At 52.2% G+C, this 22,500-nt stretch overlaps 1 protein-coding gene across 1 annotated transcript in view; it reads right to left on the bottom strand.

Moving 5' to 3' along the window:
* Positions 1–22,500, bottom strand: part of LOC135570170 (intermembrane lipid transfer protein VPS13B-like) — a gene marked incomplete at its 3' end in the record, with an annotated part of 140,404 nt that overhangs the window by 46,930 nt on the left and 70,974 nt on the right. The window contains exons 9-12 of the mRNA XM_065016243.1: positions 21,928–22,124; positions 18,494–18,699; positions 17,713–18,080; positions 638–799 (exon numbers count right to left, since the gene is read on the bottom strand). Of these exons, the coding sequence (XP_064872315.1) occupies positions 638–799; positions 17,713–18,080; positions 18,494–18,699; positions 21,928–22,124 (933 nt within the window). The remainder of the gene's footprint in view (positions 1–637; positions 800–17,712; positions 18,081–18,493; positions 18,700–21,927; positions 22,125–22,500) is intronic.

Here is a 22,500-nt window from a genome sequence, read left to right as displayed (position 1 = left end):
CTATAGCTGTGTGTGTGTGTGTGTGTGTGTGTGTGTGTGTGTGTGTGTGTGTGTGTGTGAGTGTGTGCTGGCCTGCGTGTGTGTGTGTGTGTGTGTGTGTGTGTACCTGTGGTGACTTGTGGCTCCTCCAGCTGTACTGGTGGCTGTGTAAGGAGGGTGTGTGTGTGTGTGTGTGTGTGTGTGTGTGTGTGTGTGTGTGTGTGTGTGTGTACCTGTGGTGACTTGTGGCTCCTCCAGCTGTACTGGTGGCTGTGTAAGGAGGGTGTGTGTGTGTGTGTGTGTGTGTGTGTGTGTGTGTGTGTGATTGTACCTGTGGTGACTTGTGGCTCCTCTTGTGGCTCCTCCAGCTGTACTGGTGGCTGTGTAAGGAGGGTGTGTGTGTGTGTGTGTGTGTGTGTACCTGTGGTGACTTGTGGCTCCTCCAGCTGTTCTGGTGGCTGTGTAAGGAGGGTGTGTGTGTGTGTGTGTGTGTGTGTGTGTGTGTGTGTGTGATTGTACCTGTGGTGACTTGTGGCTCCTCTTGTGGCTCCTCCAGCTGTACTGGTGGCTGTGTAAGGAGGGTGTGTGTGTGTGTGTGTGGCTGTGTAAGGAGGGTGTGTGTGTGTGTGTGTGTGTGTGTGTGTGTGTGTGTGCGTACCTGTGGTGACTTGTGGCTCCTCCAGCTGTACTGGTGGCTGTGTGAGGAGGGCAGCAGGACGTTCTCATCGGTGTCCACCTGGCCAAACCTCAGGGTCTCCTGGGTGTCGTTACAGAGCACATGGTGACTGATCAACAACTCCTCCGCACCTTCATCCCCGTTCTAGAGAGAGAGGGAGGGAGGGAGGGAGGGAGGGAGGGAGGGAGGGAGGGAAGGAGGAAGGAAGGAAGGAAGGAAGGAGGGAGGGAGGGAGGGAGGGAGGGAAGGAAGGAGAGAGGGATGGAGGGAGAGAGAGAGAGAGAGAGAGGGAGGGAGGGAGGGAGGGAGAGAGAGAGAGAGAGGGAGAGAGAGAGAGAGAGAGAGAGAGAGGGGGAGAGAGAGAGAGGGAAGGGGAGAGGGAGGGAGAGAGAGAGAGAGAGAGGGGAGAGAGAGAGAGTGAAGGGGAGAGGGAGGGGGAAGGGGAGAGAGAGAGAGAGAGGGGGAGAGAGAGAGAGAGAGAGAGAGAGAGAGAGAGAGAGAGAGGGAAGGGGAGAGGGAGGGAGGGAGACCGAGAGGGAGAGAGCAAAAAGAGAGAGAGAGAAAGTCATGTGGGGAGAAACATGTTCAGCACTGTGTACACGGGGCTCCCCTCGTATATCAATGAACTGTCGATCTTGTGGTCGGCCGTCACATCCTGGCTTGTGGGAGAGTGACATCATATCTGGAAAGACCACAGCCTCCTGACCACAGCCTCTGTTGGGGGTGCTAACCATGTCAAGGCCTGACCCAGTTCAAGGTCTTAATTGTTTTTAATTGGTCTTAATTGGTCTTAATTGGTCTTACTTGGTCTTAATTGGTCTTAATTGGTCTTACTTGGCCACTGATCACTTCAGGGCTGAACCAGTTCCAGTTTTCAGATCCACTAAACTAGTTTATATTTATTTTATCAAAATATTTCTTAAGTATCCTCGGAGCCATGTCATATGAGGTCAGAGGTCAGAGGTCAGGTTGGGTTTAAAGGTAGACTCAGTGAGATGAGTGGGAGGCTAGGAGCCATGTCGTATGAGGGTGTTAGGTCAGAGGTCAGGTTCGGTTTAAAGGTAGACTTTAAAGGTAAATAGTAGTAGTGGGTCAGGTCGGGTTTAAATACAGGCCCCATGTAAACAGTAGTAGTGGGTCAGGTCAGAGGTCAGGTCGGGTTTAAATACAGGCCCCAGGGTAAACAGTAGTAGTGGGTCAGGTCAGAGGTCAGGTCGGGTTTAAATACAGGCCCCAGGGTAAACAGTAGTAGTAGGTCAGGTCAGAGGTCAGGTCGGGTTTAAATACAGGCCCCAGGGTAAACAGTAGTAGTAGGTCAGGTCAGAGGTCAGGTCGGGTTTAAATACAGGCCCCAGGGTAAACAGTAGTAGTGGGTCCGTTTCCCCAACAACCAGGAGCGTTGAACCAAGGATAAACTTCTCAGTGTGAAGCACACCCATTCACATGCCCAGTTACTATGGTGACGGTGTAGGAACATAGCATGCCCAGTTACTATGGTGACGGTGTAGGAACATGTCCAGATACTATGGTGACGGTGTAGGAACATGTCCAGATACTATGGTGACAGTGTAGGAACATGTCCAGATACTATGGTGACGGTGTAGGAGCATAGCATGTCCAGATACTATGGTGACGGTGTAGGAACATGTCCAGATACTATGGTGACGGTGTAGGAACATGTCCAGATACTATGGTGACGGTGTAGGAACATTGCATGCCCAGTTACTATGGTGACGGTGTAGGAACATAGCATGTCCAGATACTATGGTGACGGTGTAGGAACATATCCAGATACTATGGTGACGGTGTAGGAACATAGCATGTCCAGATACTATGGTGACGGTGTAGGAACATGTCCAGATACTATGGTGACGGTGTAGGAACATAGCATGCCCAGATACTATGGTGACGGTGTAGGAACATGCCCAGATACTATGGTGACGGTGTAGGAACATAGCATGTCCAGATACTATGGTGACGGTGTAGGAACATAGCATGTCCAGATACTATGGTGACGGTGTAGGAACATGCCCAGATACTATGGTGACGGTGTAGGAACATAGCATGTCCAGATACTATGGTGACAGTGTAGGAACATGTCCAGATACTATGGTGACGGTGTAGGAACATAGTATGTCCAGATACTATGGTGACGGTGTAGGAACATAGCATGTCCAGATACTATGGTGACGGTGTAGGAACATGTCCAGATACTATGGTGACGGTGTAGGAACATAGCATGTCCAGATACTATGGTGACGGTGTAGGAACATAGCATGCCCAAATACTATGGTGACGGAGTAGGAACATAGCATGTCCAGATACTATGGTGACGGAGTAGGAACATAGCATGTCCAGATACTATGGTGACGGTGTAGGAACATAGCATGCCCAGTTACTATGGTGACGGTGTAGGAACATAGCATGTCCAGATACTATGGTGACGGTGTAGGAACATAGCATGTCCAGATACTATGGTGACGGTGTAGGAGCATGCCCAGATACTATGGTGACGGTGTAGGAACATAGCATGCCCAGATACTATGGTGACGGTGTAGGAGCATGTCCAGATACTATGGAGACGGTGTAGGAACATAGCATGTCCAGATACTATGGTGACGGTGTAGGAACATAGCATGTCCAGATACTATGGTGACGGTGTAGGAACATGTCCAGATACTATGGTGACGGTGTAGGAACATGTCCAGATACTATGGTGACGGTGTAGGAACATAGCATGCCCAGTTACTATGGTGACGGTGTAGGAACATAGCATGTCCAGATACTATGGTGACAGTGTAGGAACATAGCATGTCCAGATACTATGGTGACGGTGTAGGAACATAGCATGTCCAGATACTATGGTGACGGTGTAGGAACATAGCATGTCCAGATACTATGGTGACGGTGTAGGAACATAGCATGTCCAGATACTATGGTGACGGTGTAGGAACATGCCCAGATACTATGGTGACGGTGTAGGAACATAGCATGTCCAGATACTATGGTGACGGTGTAGGAACATAGCATGTCCAGATACTATGGTGACGGTGTAGGAACATGCCCAGATACTATGGTGACGGAGTAGGAACATAGCATGTCCAGATACTATGGTGACGGTGTAGGAACATAGCATGCCCAGTTACTATGGTGACGGTGTAGGAACATAGCATGTCCAGATACTATGGTGACGGTGTAGGAGCATGCCCAGATACTATGGTGACGGTGTAGGAACATAGCATGCCCATATACTATGGTGACGGTGTAGGAGCATGTCCAGATACTATGGAGACGGTGTAGGAACATAGCATGTCCAGATACTATGGTGACGGTGTAGGAACATAGCATGTCCAGATACTATGGTGACGGTGTAGGAACATGTCCAGATACTATGGTGACGGTGTAGGAACATGTCCAGATACTATGGTGACGGTGTAGGAACATAGCATGTCCAGATACTATGGTGACAGTGTAGGAACATGTCCAGATACTATGGTGACGGTGTAGGAACATAGTATGTCCAGATACTATGGTGACGGTGTAGGAACATAGCATGTCCAGATACTATGGTGACGGTGTAGGAACATGTCCAGATACTATGGTGACGGTGTAGGAACATGTCCAGATACTATGGTGACGGTGTAGGAACATAGCATGTCCAGATACTATGGTGACGGTGTAGGAACATAGCATGCCCAAATACTATGGTGACGGAGTAGGAACATAGCATGTCCAGATACTATGGTGACGGTGTAGGAACATAGCATGCCCAGTTACTATGGTGACGGTGTAGGAACATAGCATGTCCAGATACTATGGTGACGGTGTAGGAGCATGCCCAGATACTATGGTGACGGTGTAGGAACATAGCATGCCCAGATACTATGGTGACGGTGTAGGAGCATGTCCAGATACTATGGAGACGGTGTAGGAACATAGCATGTCCAGATACTATGGTGACGGTGTAGGAACATAGCATGTCCAGATACTATGGTGACGGTGTAGGAACATGTCCAGATACTATGGTGACGGTGTAGGAACATGTCCAGATACTATGGTGACGGTGTAGGAACATAGCATGCCCAGTTACTATGGTGACGGTGTAGGAACATAGCATGTCCAGATACTATGGTGACGGTGTAGGAACATGTCCAGATACTATGGTGACGGTGTAGGAACATGCCCAGATACTATGGTGACGGTGTAGGAACATAGCATGTCCAGATACTATGGTGACGGTGTAGGAACATAGCATGTCCAGATACTATGGTGACGGTGTAGGAACATGCCCAGATACTACGGTGACGGTGTAGGAACATAGCATGTCCAGATACTATGGTGACAGTGTAGGAACATGTCCAGATACTATGGTGACGGTGTAGGAACATAGCATGTCCAGATACTATGGTGACGGTGTAGGAACATAGCATGTCCAGATACTATGGTGACGGTGTAGGAACATAGCATGTCCAGATACTATGGTGACGGTGTAGGAACATGTCCAGATACTATGGTGACGGTGTAGGAACATGTCCAGATACTATGGTGACGGTGTAGGAACATAGCATGCCCAGATACTATGGTGACGGTGTAGGAACATAGCATGCCCAAATACTATGGTGACGGTGTAGGAACATAGCATGCCCAGATACTATGGTGACGGTGTAGGAACATAGCATGTCCAGATACTATGGTGACGGTGTAGGAACATAGCATGCCCAGATACTATGGTGACGGTGTAGAAACATAGCATGTCCAGATACTATGGTGACGGTGTAGGAACATAGCATGCCCAGATACTCTGGTGACGGTGTAGGAACATAGCATGCCCAGATACTATGGTGACGGTGTAGAAACATAGCATGTCCAGATACTATGGTGACGGTGTAGGAACATAGCATGCCCAGATACTCTGGTGACGGTGTAGGAACATAGCATGCTCAGATACTATGGTGACGGTGTAGGAACATAGCATGTCCAGATACTATGGTGACGGTGTAGGAACATGCCCAGATACTATGGTGACGGTGTAGGAACATAGCATGCCCAGATACTATGGTGACGGTGTAGGAACATAGCATGTCCAGTTACTATGGTGACGGTGTAGGAACATAGCATGTCCAGATACTATGGTGACGGTGTAGGAACATATCATGTCCAGTTACTATGGTGACGGTGTAGGAACATAGCATGTCCAGATACTATGGTGACGGTGTAGGAACATAGCATGTCCAGATGCTATGGTGACGGTGTAGGAACATGCCCAGATACTATGGTGACGGTGTAGGAACATGTCCAGATACTATGGTGACGGTGTAGGAACATAGCATGTCCAGATGCTATGGTGACGGTGTAGGAACATGTCCAGATACTATGGTGACGGTGTAGGAACATGTCCAGATACTATGGTGACGGTGTAGGAACATAGCATGTCCAGATGCTATGGTGACGGTGTAGGAACATGTCCAGATACTATGGTGACGGTGTAGGAACATAGCATGTCCAGTTACTATGGTGACGGTGTAGGAACATGTCCAGATACTATGGTGACGGTGTAGGAACATAGCATGCCCAGTTACTATGGTGACGGTGTAGAAACATGTCCAGATACTATGGTGACGGTGTAGGAACATAGCATGTCCAGATACTATGGTGACGGTGTAGGAACATGCCCAGATACTATGGTGACGGTGTAGGAACATAGCATGTCCAGTTACTATGGTGAAGGTGTAGGAACATAGCATGTCCAGATACTATGGTGACGGTGTAGGATCATAGCATGCCCAGATACTATGGTGACGGTGTAGGAACATAGCATGTCCAGATACTATGGTGACGGTGTAGGAACATAGCATGTCCAGATACTATGGTGACGGTGTAGGAACATAGCATGTCCAGATACTATGGTGACGGTGTAGGAACATGCCCAGATACTATGGTGAAGGTGTAGGAACATAGCATGTCCAGTTACTATGGTGACGGTGTAGGAACATGCCCAGATACTATGGTGACGGTGTAGGAACATAGCATGCCCAGATACTATGGTGACGGTGTAGGAACATGTCCAGTTACTATGGTGACGGTGTAGGAACATGTCCAGTTACTATGGTGACGGTGTAGGAACACAGCATGTCCAGTTACTATGGTGAAGGTGTAGGAACATGTCCAGTTACTATGGTGACGGTGTAGGAACATGTCCAGATACTATGGTGACGGTGTAGGAACATGTCCAGTTACTATGGTGACGGTGTAGGAACATGTCCAGATACTATGGTGACTATGACTGACTACAATATACACACAACACTATACCATGTATCTGAGTCTCTACAATATACACACAACACTATACCATGTATCTGAGTCTCTACAATATACACACAACACTATACCATGTATCTGAGTCTCTACAATATACACACAACACTATACCATGTATCTGAGTCTCTACAATATACACACAACACTATACCATGTATCTGAGTCTCTACAATATACACACAACACTATACCATGTATCTGAGTCTCTCTCTACAATATACACACAACACTATACCATGTATCTGAGTCTCTACAATATACACACAACACTACACCATGTATCTGAGTCTCTCTCTCTACAATATACACACAACACTATACCATGTATCTGAGTCTCTCTCTCTACAATATACACACAACACTATACCATGTATCTGAGTCTCTACAATATACACACACCACTATACCATGTATCTGAGGGACCGTACCATGTATCTGAGTCTGTATTCGGGGGACCGATGGATGTTGAACAAGGCCCACCGTACCATGTATCTGAGTCTGTATCCGGGGGACTGATGGATGTTGAACAAGGCCCACCGTACCATGTATCTGAGTCTGTATCCGGGGGACTGATGGATGTTGAACAAGGCCCACCGTACCATGTATCTGAGTCTGTATTCGGGGGACCGATGGATGTTGAACAAGGCCCACCGTACCATGTATCTGAGTCTGTATCCGGGGGACCGATGGATGTTGAACAAGGCCCACCGTACCATGTATCTGAGTCTGTATTCGGGGGACTGATGGATGTTGAACAAGGCCCACCGTACCATGTATCTGAGTCTGTATCCGGGGGACCGATGGATGTTGAACAAGGCCCACCGTACCATGTATCTGAGTCTGTATCCGGGGGACCGATGGATGTTGAACAAGGCCCACCGTACCTCTGATTATAAAGGGGTTAAATGTGAACGACCCATTTCGGTTGAATGCATTTCGTTGTGCAGCTGAGTTAGGTCCTCAATTTCCCAATCCTCTTTTTATTGAAAACACTGGGCTTTGGAGACACAGCTTCACAAACACACTAAAAGTTCAAGAGTACGCAATTCCAAAACAGCTCAACGACCAAGGTCTGTGATTTACTTGAAACTTTTCCAAACACATCCACCCCCCCCCCCCTCCACCACACCCAACATCAGAGAGCTTCTCATGAACCAGTCAAACCCCCCCTCCACCACACCCAACGTCAGAGAGCTTCTCATGAACCAGTCCACCCCCCACCACACCCAACGTCAGAGAGCTTCTCATGAACCAGTCCAACCTCAACACAGCAGACCCCCAACGTCAGAGGGCTTCTCATGAACCAGTCCACCCCCTCCACCACACCCAACGTCAGAGAGCTTCTCATGAACCAGTCCACCCCCTCCACCACACCCAACGTCAGAGAGCTTCTCATGAACCAGTCCACCCCCCTCCACCACACCCAACGTCAGAGGGCTTCTCATGAACCAGTCCACCCCCCCTCCACCACACCCAACGTCAGAGAGCTTCTCATGAACCAGTCCACCCCCTCCACCACACCCAACGTCAGAGAGCTTCTCATGAACCAGTCCACCCCCCTCCACCACACCCAACGTCAGAGGGCTTCTCATGAACCAGTCCAACCTCAACACAGCAGACCCCCAACGTCAGAGGGCTTCTCATGAACCAGTCCACCCCCTCCACCACACCCAACGTCAGAGGGCTTCTCATGAACCAGTCCACCCCCCCTCCACCACACCCAACGTCAGAGAGCTTCTCATGAACCAGTCCAACCTCAACACAACAGACACCCAACGTCAGAGAGCTTCTCATGAACCAATCCAACCTCAACACAACAGACCCCCAACGTCAGAGAGCTTCTCATGAACCAGTCAACCTCAACACAACAGACCCCCAACGTCAGAGAGCTTCTCATGAACCAGTCCAACCTCAACACAGCAGACCCCCAATGTCAGAGAGCTTCTCATGAACCAGTCCAACCTCAACACAACAGACCCCCAACGTCAGAGAGCTTCTCATGAACCAGTCCAACCTCAACACAGCAGACCCCCAACGTCAGAGAGCTTCTCATGAACCAGTCCAACCTCAACACAACAGACCCCAACGTCAGAGAGCTTCTCATGAACCAGTCCAACCTCAACACAGCAGACCCCCAACGTCAGAGGGCTTCTCATGAACCAATCCAACCTCAACACAACAGACCCCAACGTCAGAGAGCTTCTCATGAACCAATCCAACCTCAACACAGCAGACCCCAACGTCAGAGAGCTTCTCATGAACCAATCCAACCTCAACACAGCAGACCCCAACGTCAGAGAGCTTCTCATGAACCAATCCAACCTCAACACAACAGACCCCAACGTCAGAGAGCTTCTCATGAACCAGTCCAACCTCAACACAGCAGACCCCACCATCAGGGAGCTTCTCATGAACCAGTCCAACCTCAACACAGCAGACCCCCAACGTCAGAGGGCTTCTCATGAACCAGTCCAACCTCAACACAACAGACCCCCAACGTCAGGGAGCTTCTCATGAACCAGTCCAACCTTAACACAGCAGACCCCCAACGTCACATTGAGACAGAGTGACTCCAGAGTGACCCCAGAGTGACCCCAGAGTGACCCCAGAGTGACTGTGAAAGGAGGCCTGTAGTAAAAAAAGCTCAGAGTTTAACAGCCAAAAACACTGTACTGCTGTTGCTATTGGAAACCGATGGGAACGTTTTTACCTCATTAAACCTGGTGGACGGGACAGCAGCTGGCACGAGTCCCAAATCCATGCCCTCTTTATAGAGGAACGCCATCTGAGGCTGACCTTTCAACTTCGACGCGCTGATATCTAAACTGCCAGACATCTTTAAGATGCCGTGCTAAGCCTTCTTTAAAGATCGGTATCGGTTAACAGAGACTGTTCATTAGGGCTACACGATACAGCCATCTTCATCCTTTCATCGTCCTCTTCTCTCTCTCTCTCTATAAAAAAATGGCTTTATGTGGACAAATATTACCTCCTGAGATATGTTGATAGTCAATAAAAACCCTGCTTGTTATAAACTGGGTTTTTTAAAAAAGTGACAGCTCTCCCAGTCAGCCCCGATGTCCCAGCAGACACCAGAATATCCAGTTCTATAATCCGACCACATATTACATTACTCCTCCTGCTCCCTGTACACACATTAGTCCTGGTTACGTAGGCATATACGGGCCTCTCTATGTCACACAGATCTACGCTAGACGTGACAAACTGGAGACGGTAATTATAGACGGGAGAGAAACTTCTAATCACGTGGAATTGGATCCTTGCCACGCAGAAGTTGGTGGTAAAGACAATTATTAAAAACAGACAATAAACTAGATGAAGGAACAACGACGGAACCTAAAGCCCCCTGTTTCCTGTACGGGGCCATCAGATCCCTGCTACATCTGCTGGGAACAGAAACCTGATCTGTCTTTAACTAGCGATGGATCTATCTTCTCTACCCCGGGCGGGGGTGGGGTGGGGGGGTGGGGGGTAAAGACGAGCTGGATCATTCAAACAGGAACAGAAAACAGCCCTGCTCCCTGGTGTTTTCCTAAGTGCACATTTGGTGTTCTGTGAGAGAGTAGAGTGTGTAAATACTACTGTGTTTTACTGTGGCTAAACCCTAAAGCCACTTCCCTGGGGAGAGGATAGGGAGAGAGGGGGAGAGGATAGGGGGAGAGGATAGGGAGAGAGGATAGGGAGAGAGGGGGAGAGGATAGGGGAGAGGATAGGGGAGAGGGGGAGAGGATAGGGAGAGAGGGGGAGAGGATAGGGAGAGAGGATAGGGAGAGAGGGGGAGAGGATAGGGAGAGAGGGGGAGAGGATAGGGAGAGAGAATAGGGAGAGAGGGGGAGAGGATAGGGAGAGAGGATAGGGAGAGAGGGGGAGAGGATAGGGAGAGAGGGGAGAGGATAGGGAGAGAGGGGGAGAGGATAGGGAGAGAGGGGGAGAGGATAGGGAGAGAGGATAGGGAGAGAGGGGGAGAGGATAGGGAGAGAGGGGGAGAGGATAGGGAGAGAGGATAGGGAGAGAGGGGGAGAGGATAGGGAGAGAGGGGGAGAGGATAGGGAGAGAGGATAGGGAGAGAGGGGGAGAGGATAGGGAGAGAGGATAGGGAGAGAGGGGGAGGATAGGGAGAGGGAGAGAGGATAGGGAGAGAGGGGGAGGATAGGGAGAGGGGGAGAGGATAGGGAGAGAGGATAGGGAAAGAGGGGGAGAGGATAGGGAGAGAGGGGGAGAGGATAGGGAGAGAGGATAGGGGAGAGGGGGAGAGGATAGGGAGAGAGGATAGGGAGAGAGGGGAGAGGATAGGGAGAGGGGAGAGGATAGGGAGAGAGGATAGGGAGAGAGGGGGAGATGATAGGGAGAGAGGGGGAGAGGATAGGGAGAGAGAATAGGGAGAGAGGGGGAGAGGATAGGGAGAGAGGATAGGGAGAGAGGGGGAGAGGATAGGGAGAGAGGGGGAGAGGATAGGGAGAGAGGGGGAGAGGATAGGGAGAGAGGATAGGGAGAGAGGGGGAGAGGATAGGGGGAGAGGATAGGGAGAGAGGATAGGGAGAGAGGATAGGGAGAGGATAGGGAGAGGGGGAGAGGATAGGGAGAGAGGGGGAGAGGATAGGGAAAGAGGGGGAGAAGGCTGGGTTTGGAGTTGGGGGTAGGCCTGCCTGGGGAAAGTTGATTTGAGGCTGGGGGTAGGCCTGCCTGGGGAAAGTTGATTTGAGGCTGGGGGGTAGGCCTGCCTGGGGAAAGTTGATTTGAGGCTGGGGGGTAGGCCTGCCTGGGGAAAGCTGGTTTGAGGCTGGGGGGTAGGCCTGCCTGGGGAAAGTTGGTTTGAGGCTGGGGGGTAGGCCTGCCTGGAGAAAGTTGGTTTGAGGCTGGGGGGTAGGCCTGCCTGGGGAAAGTTGGTTTGAGGCTGGGGGGTAGGCCTGCCTGGGGAAAGTTGGTTTGAGGCTGGGGGGTAGGCCTGCCTGGGGAAAGCTGGGTTAAAATCTCCCTCCATCCCCTGTCCCCTGGTCCAATCAGGATCTCAGGGCCTGCTTCATTCCAATATGTATCATGGAATCTACCAGACCCACACCTGACTGGCTGTGTGGAATCTACCAGACCCACACCTGACTGGCTGTGTGGAATCTACCAGACTCACACCTGACTGGCTGTGTGGAATCTACCAGACCCACACCTGACTGGCTGTGTGGAATCTACCAGACCCACACCTGACTGGCTGTGTGGAATCTACCAGACCCACACCTGACTGGCTGTGTGGAATCTACCAGACCCACACCTGGCTGTGTGGAATCTACCAGACCCACACCTGGCTGTGTGGAATCTACCAGACCCACACCTGGCTGGCTGTGTGGAATCTACCAGACCCACACCTGACTGGCTGTGTGGAATCTACCAGACCCACACCTGGCTGTGTAGAATCTACCAGACCCACACCTGACTGGCTGTGTGGAATCTACCAGACTTACACCTGGCTGTGTGGAATCTACCAGACCCACACCTGGCTGTGTAGAATCTACCAGACCCACACCTGGCTGTGTAGAATCTACCAGACCCACACCTGGCTGTGTAGAATCTACCAGAACCACACCTGACTGTGTAGAATCTACCAGAACCACACCTGGCTGGCTGTGTGGAATCTACCAGACCCACACCTGGCTGGCTGTGTGGAATCTACCAGACCCACACCTGACTGGCTGTGTAGAATCTACCAGAACCACACCTGGCTGGCTGTGTGGAATCTACCAGAACCACACCTGGCTGTGTAGAATCTACCAGACCCACACCTGGCTGTGTAGAATCTACCAGAACCACACCTGACTGTGTAGAATCTACCAGAACCACACCTGGCTGTGTAGAATCTACCAGAACCACACCTGGCTGTGTGGAATCTACCAGAACCACACCTGACTGTGTAGAATCTACCAGAACCACACCTGGCTGTGTGGAATCTACCAGACCCACACCTGACTGGCTGTGTGGAATCTACCAGACCCACACCTGACTGGCTGTGTGGAATCTACCAGAACCACACCTGGCTGTGTGGAATCTACCAGACCCACACCTGGCTGTGTAGAATCTACCAGAACCACACCTGGCTGTGTGGAATCTACCAGACCCACACCTGGCTGTGTGGAATCTACCAGAACCACACCTGGCTGTGTGGAATCTACCAGACCCACACCTGGCTGTGTGGAATCTACCAGAACCACACCTGGCTGTGTGGAATCTACCAGACCCACACCTGGCTGTGTGGAATCTACCAGACCCACACCTGGCTGTGTGGAATCTACCAGACCCACACCTGGCTGTGTGGAATCTACCAGACCCACACCTGACTGTGTGGAATCTACCAGACCCACACCTGACTGGCTGTGTAGAATCTACCAGAACCACACCTGGCTGTGTAGAATCTACCAGACCCACACCTGACTGGCTGTGTGGAATCTACCAGACCCACACCTGGCTGGCTGTGTGGAATCTACCAGACTCACACCTGACTGGCTGTGTGGAATCTACCAGACCCACACCTGACTGGCTGTGTGGAATCTACCAGACCCACACCTGACTGGCTGTGTGGAATCTACCAGACCCACACCTGGCTGGCTGTGTAGAATCTACCAGACCCACACCTGGCTGGCTGTGTGGAATCTACCAGACCCACACCTGACTGGCTGTGTAGAATCTACCAGACCCACACCTGGCTGGCTGTGTAGAATCTACCAGAACCACACCTGGCTGTGTGGAATCTACCAGACCCACACCTGACTGTGTAGAATCTACCAGAACCACACCTGGCTGTGTAGAATCTACCAGACCCACACCTGGCTGTGTAGAATCTACCAGAACCACACCTGACTGTGTAGAATCTACCAGAACCACACCTGACTGGCTGTGTAGAATCTACCAGAACCACACCTGACTGTGTAGAATCTACCAGACCCACACCTGGCTGGCTGTGTAGAATCTACCAGACCCACACCTGGCTGTGTAGAATCTACCAGAACCACACCTGGCTGTGTAGAATCTACCAGACCCACACCTGGCTGTGTAGAATCTACCAGAACCACACCTGCCTGTGTGGAATCTACCAGAACCACACCTGGCTGTGTAGAATCTACCAGAACCACACCTGGCTGTGTAGAATCTACCAGAACCACACCTGGCTGTGTAGAATCTACCAGAACCACACCTGGCTGTGTGGAATCTACCAGACCCACACCTGGCTGGCTGTGTGGAATCTACCAGACCCACACCTGGCTGGCTGTGTGGAATCTACCAGAACCACACCTGGCTGGCTGTGTAGAATCTACCAGACCCACACCTGACTGGCTGTGTGGAATCTACCAGACCCACACCTGACTGGCTATGTGGAATCTACCAGACCCACACCTGGCTGGCTGTGTAGAATCTACCAGAACCACACCTGGCTGTGTGGAATCTACCAGACCCACACCTGGCTGTGTAGAATCTACCAGAACCACACCTGGCTGTGTAGAATCTACCAGAACCACACCTGGCTGTGTAGAATCTACCAGAACCACACCTCTCTGTTGAACCCCCATTCAAGCTTTATTTTGTGTGAAACCAAAAGGGAAACAGAGGGCAGGAACGTTCCTTGGCAGCAGGTTCATCTGAAGGTCAACGCTGTGAAATATTTATATACAATTCCTGGTGTATCAGGTTTGGTCTTCAACCTTCCTCTACACCCCTACAAGACTCTCCTATCCTCCTCTTCCTCTACACCCCTACAAGACTCTCCTATCCTCCTCCTCCTCCTCTTCCTCTACACCCCTACAAGACTCTCCTATCCTCCTCCTCCTCTTCCTCTACACCCCTACAAGACTCTCCTATCCTCCTCCTCCTCCTCTTCCTCTACACCCCTACAAGACTCTCCTATCCTCCTCCTCCTCTTCCTCCACACCCCTACAAGACTCTCCTATCCTCCTCCTCCTCCACACCCCTACAAGACTCTCCTATCCTCCTCCTCCTCTTCCTCCACACCCCTACAAGACTCTCCTATCCTCCTCTTCCTCTTCCTCCACACCCCTACAAGACTCTCCTATCCTCCTCCTCCTCCTCTTCCTCCACACCCCTACAAGACTCTCCTATCCTCCTCCTCCTCCTCTTCCTCCACACCCCTACAAGACTCTCCTATCCTCCTCCTCCTCTTCCTCCACACCCCTACAAGACTCTCCTATCCTCCTCCTCCTCTTCCTCTACACCCCTACAAGACTCTCCTATCCTCCTCCTCCTCTTCCTCTACACCCCTACAAGACTCTCCTATCCTCCTCCTCCTCCTCTTCCTCCACACCCCTACAAGACTCTCCTATCCTCCTCCTCCTCCTCTTCCTCTACACCCCTACAAGACTCTCCTATCCTCCTCCTCCTCCTCTTCCTCCACACCCCTACAAGACTCTCCTATCCTCCTCCTCCTCCACACCCCTACAAGACTCTCCTATCCTCCTCCTCCTCTTCCTCTACACCCCTACAAGACTCTCCTATCCTCCTCCTCCTCTTCCTCCACACCCCTACAAGACTCTCCTATCCTCCTCCTCCTCCTCTTCCTCCACACCCCTACAAGACTCTCCTATCCTCCTCTTCCTCCACACCCCTACAAGACTCTCCTATCCTCCTCCTCCTCTTCCTCCACACCCCTACAAGACTCTCCTATCCTCCTCCTCCTCCTCTTCCTCTACACCCCTACAAGACTCTCCTATCCTCCTCCTCCTCCTCTTCCTCCACACCCCTACAAGACTCTCCTATCCTCCTCCTCCTCCTCTCCATCTACAGCGCACGCACACACACACACACACACACACACAATCTCCCTGTCCTCAACTTGGCAGACCCCCTCACGGCTCAGTGTCCAGAACTACTCTACTGGAGCTGATAAGAGGCCATTATTTATGAGGGAAGTAATCAGATGAAACAGGAAACATCCACACTGAGCTGTAGTTCATTATCTAATCCTGAGGGATCAGGCCAATCACATCCTACGCCACGATGAGTCAATGCTGCCCACGCTGTGAGTCAACTACTAACCTAAAGGTCTGAATCAACCACATCAGGCAGGTCCTTTACCTCACATATCTAAAGGTCTGAATCAACCACACCAGGCAGGTCCTTTACCTCACCTATCTACTAACCTAAAGGTCTGAATTAACCCACACCAGGCAGGTCCTTTACCTCACCTATCTACTAACCTAAAGGTCTGAATTAACCCACACCAGGCAGGTCCTTTACCTCACCTATCTACTAACCTAAAGGTCTGAATTAACCCACACCAGGCAGGTCCTTTACCTCACCTATCTACTAACCTAAAGGTCTAAATCAACCACACCAGGCAGGTCCTTTACCTCACCTATCTACTAACCTAAAGGTCTGAATCAACCACACCAGGCAGGTCCTTTACCTCACCTATCTACTAACCTAAAGGTCTGAATCAACCACACCAGGCAGGTCCTTTACCTCACCTATCTAAAGGTCTGAATCAACCACACCAGGCAGGTCCTTTACCTCACCTATCTAAAGGTCTGAATCAACCACACCAGGCAGGTCCTTTACCTCACCTATCTAAAGGTCTGAATCAACCACACCAGGCAGGTCCTTTACCTCACCTATCTAAAGGTCTGAATCAACCACACCAGGCAGGTCCTTTACCTCACCTATCTAAAGGTCTGAATCAACCACACCAGGCAGGTCCTTTACCTCACCTATCTAAAGGTCTGAATCAACCACACCAGGCAGGTCCTTTACCTCACCTATCTAAAGGTCTGAATCAACCACACCAGGCAGGTCCTTTACCTCACCTATCTAAAGGTCTGAATCAACCACACCAGGCAGGTCCTTTACCTCACCTATCTACTAACCTAAAGGTCTGAATCAACCACACCAGGCAGGTCCTTTACCTCACCTATCTAAAGGTCTGAATCAACCACACCAGGCAGGTCCTTTACCTCACCTATCTACTAACCTAAAGGTCTGAATTAACCACACCAGGCTGGTCCTTTACCTCACCTATCTAAAGGTCTGAATCAACCACATCACAGATGTGAAACCCAGCAGCTGGATCTAGATAAATGTGTATATAAATATGTGTACCTTTATTTAACGAGGAAGTCAGTTAAGAACAAATTCTATAGCGACGCCTCCAGTGTCTCAGACCTCTGAACCAGGGTGTATCGGACCTCTGAACCAGGGTGTCTCGGACCTCTGAACCAGGGTGTCTCGGACCTCTGAACCAGGGTGTCTCGGACCTCTGAACCAGGGTGTCTCGGACCTCTGAACCAGGGTGTCTCGGACCTCTGAACCAGCGTGTCTCGGACCTCTGAACCAGCGTGTCTCGGACCTCTGAACCAGCGTGTCTCGGACCTCTGAACCAGGGTGTCTCGGACCTCTGAACCAGGGTGTCTCTGACCTCTGAACCAGGGTGTCTCTGACCTCTGAACCAGGGTGTCTCGGACCTCTGAACCAGGGTGTCTCGGACCTCTGAACCAGGGTGTCTCGGACCTCTGAACCAGGGTGTCTCAGACCTCTGAACCAGGGTGTCTCTGACCTCTGAACCAGGGTGTCTCTGACCTCTGAACCAGGGTGTCTCTGACCTCTGAACCAGGGTGTCTCTGACCTCTGAACCAGGGTGTCTCTGTAGAGATGCAGTATATCCAGACTGATGGTGATGAACGTTAGGATTAGGATTAGACTGACTCAGTATATACCAGCAGTCTCACCTGTTGCCAGCCCCGTAGGGCCGTATCCAGACTGTGAACGGTGTTCTGGCTGATGTTGATGAAGACCGGGTCTACGAAGACGTTCCCGTCCAGGAGGACGTTGTTGGAGCAGCGTGTGACCGCAGCCTGACCCTGCAGTATGAACGGCTGCAGCAGGCAGAGCCAAGTCAAGTTCCGGTACTCCAACAGTCTGCAGTCCAGCTCGGTGGAGAACTGGATCTCCTGGCAGAGCCGGGCGGCGCTGACGTTACCGCCGCCGCTCCACTGGCGGAGGAACAGCCGCGGCTCCTGTGCCCCGATGACCAGGTACTCTTGCTCCTGGGGCAACTTCCTGTCCGGCAGGAAGGGGCGGAGTCGACGTGACGGCGCTGGAGACGGAATGACAGTAGTATGAGAACGACTTCAGATGAAACACGAGAAAAAATACCAAAAGTGATTTTCTGGAAAGTTCCTCTTTGTACTGCTCCAGGTGGTGCTACAGTACCTGTACCCAGCTGCTCCAGGCGGTGCTACAGTACCTGTACCCAGCTGCTCCAGGCGGTGCTACAGTACCTGTACCCAGCTGCTCCAGGCGGTGCTACAGTACCTGTACCCAGCTGCTCCAGGCGGTGTTACAGTACCTGTACCCAGCTGCTCCAGGTGGTGTTACAGTACCTGTACCCAGGTGGTGCTACAGTACCTGTGCCCAGCTGCTCCAGGTGTTGTTACAGTACCTGTGCCCAGCTGCTCCAGGCGGTGCTACAGTACCTGTACCCAGCTGCTCCAGGCGGTGCTACAGTACCTGTGCCCAGCTGCTCCAGGTGGTGGTAGAGGTGCAGCTGTATCTGTGCCAGGGTGAGAGACACGCCCAGGGAGGGCACGGACCAGGGGGCGAAGCAGGAGTCGACACGGGTACAAGCTGCCAGCGCCGTGGGGGACACCAGCTGGTCACAGGGCAGAAGCTGGGACCCCGACGAACCCTGCTGAGAACCTGACTCACTGTCAGAACTGTAAAGAGATACATAAAGAAATAATTAAAGTTTGACAGTTTATAAATCTGACTCACTGCTCTAGAACACTATCCACTATCCTTGGGTGAGCTGGAAGGACATTAACAAGGTGTCATGGAGGAGGACTGGAGGGACATTAACAAGGTGTCATGGAGGAGGACTGGAGGGACATTAACAAGGTGTCATGGAGGAGGACTGGCTGGGCTGGAGGGACATTAACAAGGTGTCATGGAGGAGGACTGGCTGGAGGGACATTAACAAGGTGTCATGGAGGAGGACTGGCTGGACATTAACAAGGTGTCATGGAGGAGGACTGGCTGGAGGGACATTAACAAGGTGTCATGGAGGAGGACTGGCTGGAGGGACATTAACAAGGTGTCATGGAGGAGGACTGGAGGGACATTAACAAGGTGTCATGGAGGAGGACTGGCTGGAGGGACATTAACAAGGTGTCATGGAGGAGGACTGGCTGGAGGGACATTAACAAGGTGTCATGGAGGAGGACTGGAGGGACATTAACAAGGTGTCATGGAGGAGGACTGGAGGGACATTAACAAGGTGTCATGGAGGAGGACTGGAGGGACATTAACAAGGTGTCATGGAGGAGGACTGGAGGGACATTAACAAGGTGTCATGGAGGAGGACTGGAGGCCCATTAACAAGGTGTCATGGAGGAGGACTGGAGGGACATTAACAAGGTGTCATGGAGGAGGACTGGCTGGGCTGGAGGGACATTAACAAGGTGTCATGGAGGAGGACTGGCTGGGCTGGAGGGACATTAACAAGGTGTCATGGAGGAGGCCTGGAGGGACATTAACAAGGTGTCATGGAGGAGGACTGGCTGGGCTGGAGGGACATTAACAAGGTGTCATGGAGGAGGACTGGAGGCCCATTAACAAGGTGTCATGGAGGAGGACTGGAGGGACATTAACAAGGTGTCATGGAGGAGGACTGGAGGGACATTAACAAGGTGTCATGGAGGAGGACTGGAGGGACATTAACAAGGTGTCATGGAGGAGGACTGGCTGGAGGGACATTAACAAGGTGTCATGGAGGAGGACTGGAGGGACATTAACAAGGTGTCATGGAGGAGGACTGGAGGGACATTAACAAGGTGTCATGGAGGAGGACTGGAGGGACATTAACAAGGTGTCATGGAGGAGGCCTGGAGGGACATTAACAAGGTGTCATGGAGGAGGACTGGCTGGAGGGACATTAACAAGGTGTCATGGAGGAGGACTGGCTGGGCTGGAGGGACATTAACAAGGTGTCATGGAGGAGGACTGGCTGGAGGGCCATTAACAAGGTGTCATGGAGGAGGACTGGAGGGACATTAACAAGGTGTCATGGAGGAGGCCTGGAGGGACATTAACAAGGTGTCATGGAGGAGGACTGACTGGAGGGACATTAACAAGGTGTCATGGAGGAGGACTGGAGGGACATTAACAAGGTGTCATGGAGGAGGACTGGAGGGACATTAACAAGGTGTCATGAACTTAAGGACCATTGGTGTAATTTGTTGCTACTATGATCCACCATACGACTTGGGGGGGGGCTCACTATTCCCTACGTAGTGCACTACTTTTGACCAGGGTCGTAGTGTACTATATACAGGGAATAAGCTGTCAATTGGGACACACATAAAGGAAATGTACTGGAGACTGTAATGAAATGCACATGTATATTTGGCTTTTCACGGAGTTGCTGTTTTCTGTTGTTCTCCTCCCCCTCAAGGTCAGCTGGATCTGTTTGGCCCTGACACCCACTTGGTGTGCTGGGAAATGTCAATAGGTTGATCTGAACCTGGGCCAGGTCCACTGCCCCCCCCACCTTCCCTCCCTCCCGCCTCCCTTTCCTCCCGCCTTCCCTCCCTCCCGCCTCCCTTTCCTCCCACCTTCCCTCCCGCCTTCCCTCCCACCTTCCCTCCCTCCCACCTTCCCTCCCACCTTCCCTCCCACCCACCTTCCCTCCCTCCCACCTTCCCCCTCCCGCTTTCCTTCCCACCCACCTTCCCTCCTACCTTCCCTCCCACCCACCTTCCCTCCTACCTTCCTTCCCTCCCACCTTCCCCCCTCCCACCTTCCCCCCCCGCCTTCCCTCCCACCCACCTTCCCTCCTACCTTCCTTCCCTCCCACCTTCCCTCTCACCTTCCCTCCCACCTTCCCCCTCCCGCCTTCCCTCCCAACCTTCCCACCTTCCCTCCCTCCCAACCTTCCCTCCCTCCCACCTCCCCCTCCCACCTTCCTTCCCTCCCACCTTCCCTCCCTCCCACCTTCCTTCCTTCCCTCCCTCCCTCCCACCTTTCCTCCCTCCCACCTTCCTTCCCTCCCTCCCTCCCTCCCACCTTTCCTCCCTCCCACCTGCCTTCCCTCCCACCTTCCTTCCCTCCCACCTTCCCTCCCACCTTCCTTCCCTCCTGCCTTCCCTCCCACCTTCCTTCCTTCCCTCCCTCCCGCCTTCCCTCCCTCCCTCCTTCCCTCCCACCTTCCCTCCCTCCCACCTTCCCTCCCACCTTCCTTCCCACCTTCCCTCCCACCTTCCTTCCCTCCCTCCCCCTCCCTCCCTCCCTCCCTCCCTCCCTCCCTCCCACCCGCCTTCCCTCCCTCCCACCTTCCCTCCCACCTTCCTTCCTACCTTCCCTCCCACCTTCCTTCCCTCCCTCCCACCTTCCTTCCCTCCCACCTTCCTTCCTTCCCTCCCTCCCTCCCTCCTTCCTTCCCTCCCTCCCTCCCACCTTCCTTCCCTTCCTCCCTCCCTCCCTCCCTCCTGCCTTCCTTCCCTCCCTCCCTCCCCTCCCTCCCTCCCTCCCTCCCTCCCTCCCACCTTCCTTCCCTTCCTCCCTCCCTCCCACCTTCCTTCCCTTCCCTCCCTCCCACCTTCCTTCCCTTCCCTCCCTCCCTCCCTCCCTCCCACCCTCCCAACCTTCCCTCCCAGATGTGGACTGACACACAGAGGCTTTTGTGCTCAGAGATGCTCATCGTTCTGCACTGTACTGGCTCACTGAACCACACACACACACACACAGATACACACACACACAGATACACACACACACACACACACAGATACACACACACACAGATACACACACACACACACACACACACAGATACACACACACACACAGATACACACACACACACAGAGATACACACACACACACACAGATACACACAGATATACACACACACACACCGTAGAATCAGGTGTTAATCGTCTTCTCACCTCTGTTCGTCTCCTCCGTCTGGGTTGTTGTTGAGGACGATCCTCCACAGGTCAGAGGTCACCAGATCCTTCTGCTCATTGGTCAGCGTCAGGCTGGGCAGGGTCAGCTCGCAGGCGCTACTCTCTGATAGGCTGAACTCTCGGTAGGGGACGAAGGCGTGCTGGAGCTCATCCCAATACTCCAGGCTGCACGGCACCTGCAGAACAAGAACCCCCCCCAGACAATTAAAATCTCACGACCTCTATTATTTAATCAGAACTAATGGCTGTTGACCTGACGAGCTGCTTCCTGCTGAGGAGAGGAGCTGGGAGGAGGAGGTGGGAGGAGAGGAGAGCTGGGAGGAGGAGGTGGGAGGAGAAGAGAGCTGGGAGGAGGAGGTGGGAGGAGAGGAGAGCTGGGAGGAGAGGAGGTGGGAGGAGAGGAGCTGGGAGGAGGAGGTGGGACGGGAGGAGAGCTGGGAGGGGAGGAGAGGAGGTGGGAGGAGAGGAGAGCTGGGAGGAGAGGAGATGGGACGGGAGGAGGGCTGGGAGGGGAGGAGAGGAGGTGGGAGGAGAGGAGAGCTGGGAGGAGAG

This window comes from Oncorhynchus nerka, unplaced genomic scaffold, assembly GCF_034236695.1.
Source record: "Oncorhynchus nerka isolate Pitt River unplaced genomic scaffold, Oner_Uvic_2.0 unplaced_scaffold_1069, whole genome shotgun sequence".
NCBI lineage: Eukaryota > Metazoa > Chordata > Actinopteri > Salmoniformes > Salmonidae > Oncorhynchus > Oncorhynchus nerka.
This window is presented reverse-complemented; position numbering and strand designations above follow the sequence as displayed.